We start from the raw sequence: 3659 nt of genomic DNA on the forward strand, positions 1-3659 counted from the left end.
ATATGGTGTTTCTGATCTCCAAACTCTTCCTCTCAAGTTGTGGTTGTGTTCAAGCAGTTTAACTATTTACTTGTTAAAGAACAAACTTTTTCTGCAGTGCTTGCTAGAGTTTCTCTTGTGGCTCACAAAACACTTTAATTTTGTTACAAATCTACTGTATTTTATTTACAGCAGGTAAAATGCAACATATATATAGCAAAGACACCAGTAACATAAATTTTTTCTTGTGAAAGAAGGACCAGTCTGTTTTTCCCTAGGAAGTTTATTTCATTAATCACTCTTAAATAAATATATAGTTGACCATTTAACAGGAATAATTAGTTAAAAGTAATTTCTAACACAAATTCCCACAGTTGTCATAGTACTTGTATGGGGTATTGTTTAAAACTATTTTTGAGACTCAAATCTTCCTTTTCGTCTAAATTTAACTTGTGTTAATAGTTCAGGAAGGAGGGAATTTGGGGTGGGGTGGAAGATGGGCATCCCTCAAAATCAAAAAGAAAGGCCTAACACATAGGCATATAGATGGACATGAAAATGATTTCTTTTCTCTTCCAAATACTCATCCTCTGTCCATGTTATTGATATTTCATTGAAATGCTGAGTAGCTCTGCTTCATGAAACAATCCTCCTAATAACATGGCAATAAAGAACTGAGCATTGCATCGGTCTGAAAACTGCTCTCCAGCTTCTGCTGTGCAGCAGATGGCAATAAAGCACCACTATGTGGTACAAGTATCGCTCTGGAAAGGAAATTTTCTCTCCTTAATAATTCAGAGTGTGTCATTAAAAATAGGAATATGGACATGCATCTCTGAGTAGTTGGAAGAAGCAAAGAGAGGTGAAATACAAGAGTTGCAAGGGAGCAGGACAAACTATGTGGATGATGCTGATGATTATAATCAGACACAGATGTTACATGTAAATGAAAGAATGAATGTTGTGCATTTACTGGCCATCCCTTCAGTCTGGAAAGTTGCCCCTGAAAAGCTTCAGGAGGGCAGAAATCTGTGAGCCCCAACCCACTGTTCAAGAAGTTCTGCATTCCAGCAACTTCCGGAAACTTTTCCGAAAACTGTCATCCAGGAAAGCATACAAGAAAGGATTCAGGCATGAATTCGCATAGCTTAGGCTGGTGATGAAGTAGGAGATACCAATGACCATGGAGGTCTGGGGCAAGTCAGTGGTCAAAGCCACGATAGTGGCCAAGTGGAAGGGGGTCCAACAGAAGAGGAACACAGCCAGGACTATGAAGACCATAATAGTGACTTTCTTCTTGGCTTTGTCCAGGGCTTTAGCATTAGAGTTCAAGTGCATGTTCCTTAGCTTGTAGAGCATCATGGTGTAGAGGATGCAGATGGTGGATACCGGAATGGCAAAGCCAAGGATGAGGGTATAGATCCTGCTAGCTTTGAACCAAAACCTTTCAGGCTTGGGGAAATTGAGAACACAACTCTTGATCTCCAGGTCATCAATGTAGACATTGGCAAAGATGATGAAAGGGAGAACTATGATGGTGACTAGGATCCAGATGCACAAGCTGATGATCCTCGCTGCTCGGTAGGTACGATGGGGCATCCTCTTGGACCTTACTGTAGCCAGTACCACCAGATACCTGTCAATGCTCATCACTGTTAGGAAATAAATGCTGGAGAAGATATTATAGTGGTCTATGGACAAGATGACCTTGCAGAGGACTTCTCCAAAGGGCCAGTAGCGGAGGAGGTGTTCTGCAATATTAATGGGCAAGACAAGTGTGAACAAGTCATCAGCTATAGCAAGGTTCAGGATGAACATGTTTGTCACAGTCTTCATCTTGGGGGCCTTGAGGATCACATAGATGACAGCAGTGTTGCCTGTGAGCCCAACAGCACAGATCACAGAATAAATCACAGGAAGGACAACATAGAAATCAGTTGCCTGTTCTTGGAAGGTGAAGTTGAACCTCATGCTGTTGTCCAGGTAGCAGCTGTTGCCTGCATTGCTGCAGGTGCTGTTTGGATCATCCCAAAAAGCACTGTTTCCCATGCCTGCTGGTCACACACCACCTTCAGATGGCACTGAAAGCCTTGCTAGCCCAAAAGGGAGAGCTTTATTTTTTTTTTTTTTCCTCTCCTGTGGGAAGCAGCTGTAATCTCATTTAGAAGCAGGTTATTTTCAGAGGTGGGTTGTGAGGCAGCATGGACCACCTAACTTACCTCTCCTGTCCGCCCCTGTTGCAGAAATTAGATTTTGAAGTAATGATGGTACAAAAAAAATGTTTGAAAGATACATAAGGCTCCATGAACAAAGCAAATAGGAGAATTATAACTCCCCGTGTAAGTCAAGGAACTCTTCTTTCCAAGAGCATTCCGGTGAGCTTTGGCTTTTTCTCTGCTGGGGAAGTCGAGAGGCTCCACTTCAGCTGTCTGCAGTGAGTTCTTCTGGGGCTGGCAGGAACAAGGAGGCAGAGAGGGAGCTTTGTGCCTGGCCGGCTGTTCACAGCCCTCAGAGGACTTGAGAGATGTCTGCTGTTTCACTGGCACAGCACTTGCTTTCTGAGCCGGAGCAGAAACCTCGCAGTGGTTAATTAGTGCCTGCCTTTGTGTCCAGTTCAGGCTCTTCATTGACAGATTTCACTAAACAATTAAGAAGTTTCTGACACTGCTGCTCCCCACTCTCAGGATCCCCTAGCAAAAGAAGGAGGGGGGGAAACAGTTCAGGAAGTATTTCCAAAACTAAGGGTTAAAGGTGCTTAACCCACAATCAAAGTAACCCTTTAAGCAAGACTGGGTTATGGTCTAATTCAATATGAAGACCATCCCCAGTACAAGCAACTGGCAGCACACAAAACTTGGCACAGCTGGACAGACAAACCTGTAAATCTCAGAAGTTCAGGATTAACCAGGGAAGAGGGGGGAAAAGTACCTTGAAAGCGAATCCACTTTAGAGTCACGGTGAGAATTACCCTATCTGTAGCAGTTGCCACATCCATCACTATCGCCTGACCCATACCTCCAAGAATTCCTCTGCAGACAATGAACAAACAACTGACCACCCCCACCCCCCCACCCCCCCCCGGTGAAGACCAAAGATTTGGCAACTAGTCCCCAGGCTCTGCAAGGAGAAGTGCTTTCCTTCTCTTGCATTTTGTTGTCGCACAGCAATAAAGTGAGCAGGACTGCTGGCACTGGGGATGGAGGGCTGGAGTATCCCTTACCTGGTTAGCGGCTCTGCTGCCTCCTCCAACACCTGCTGCTTGCACTGGTGAGCCTCTTCTGTCTACTCCGAGTTGGAGGAGGGTCTCTGGGATGCTGACGTTACCCGGCTTTGCAATCATATCAGCATGGTGCCTCTGTGTGTGTGCATTGCATGTCTGAGCAATTAGCCCTTGCTCATGCCAGAGAAAGGGGTAAAAAAGGGTTTTCTCTCTGCAGGACTATTTAAATAGTAAATAAGGTAGATGCTGGCGAGCAGCTGATGCTCCAGGGCTGTTCTCCTCCTCAGGAATGAGGGGGATGTTGAGGGACACAGGCAGCACCCAGGGCTGGTTGAATGAGGGATGTGTGAAACTGTGGGAAAGGGGTGTGTGTGTCTGTGAGAAACTGCTTCAACAGGGAACAGTGGCTGGTTTAACAAAGGAAGATGCCTTTGTGAGTGGGAGGAGGGTAAGCAATGTT

At 44.9% G+C, this 3659-nt stretch overlaps 1 protein-coding gene across 1 annotated transcript; it reads right to left on the reverse strand.

Annotated features, from left to right (window-relative positions):
• Positions 1 to 1029: 1029 nt before the first annotated feature.
• On the reverse strand, positions 1030 to 2028 carry NPBWR2 (neuropeptides B/W receptor 2). The gene has a single exon (XM_009072957.1). It carries the CDS (start codon positions 2026 to 2028, stop codon positions 1030 to 1032), a length of 999 nt encoding a protein of 332 aa, XP_009071205.1.
• Positions 2029 to 3659: the final 1631 nt, after the last annotated feature.

This window comes from Acanthisitta chloris, unplaced genomic scaffold (assembly GCF_000695815.1).
Source record: "Acanthisitta chloris isolate BGI_N310 unplaced genomic scaffold, ASM69581v1 scaffold4134, whole genome shotgun sequence".
Taxonomy (NCBI): Eukaryota; Metazoa; Chordata; class Aves; order Passeriformes; family Acanthisittidae; genus Acanthisitta; species Acanthisitta chloris.

Excerpts from the sequence above, each read along its gene's own strand:
- NPBWR2 (XM_009072957.1), bottom strand. The coding sequence starts at position 2,028 with ATGGGAAACAGTGCTTTTTGGGATGATCCAAACAGCACCTGCAGCAAT.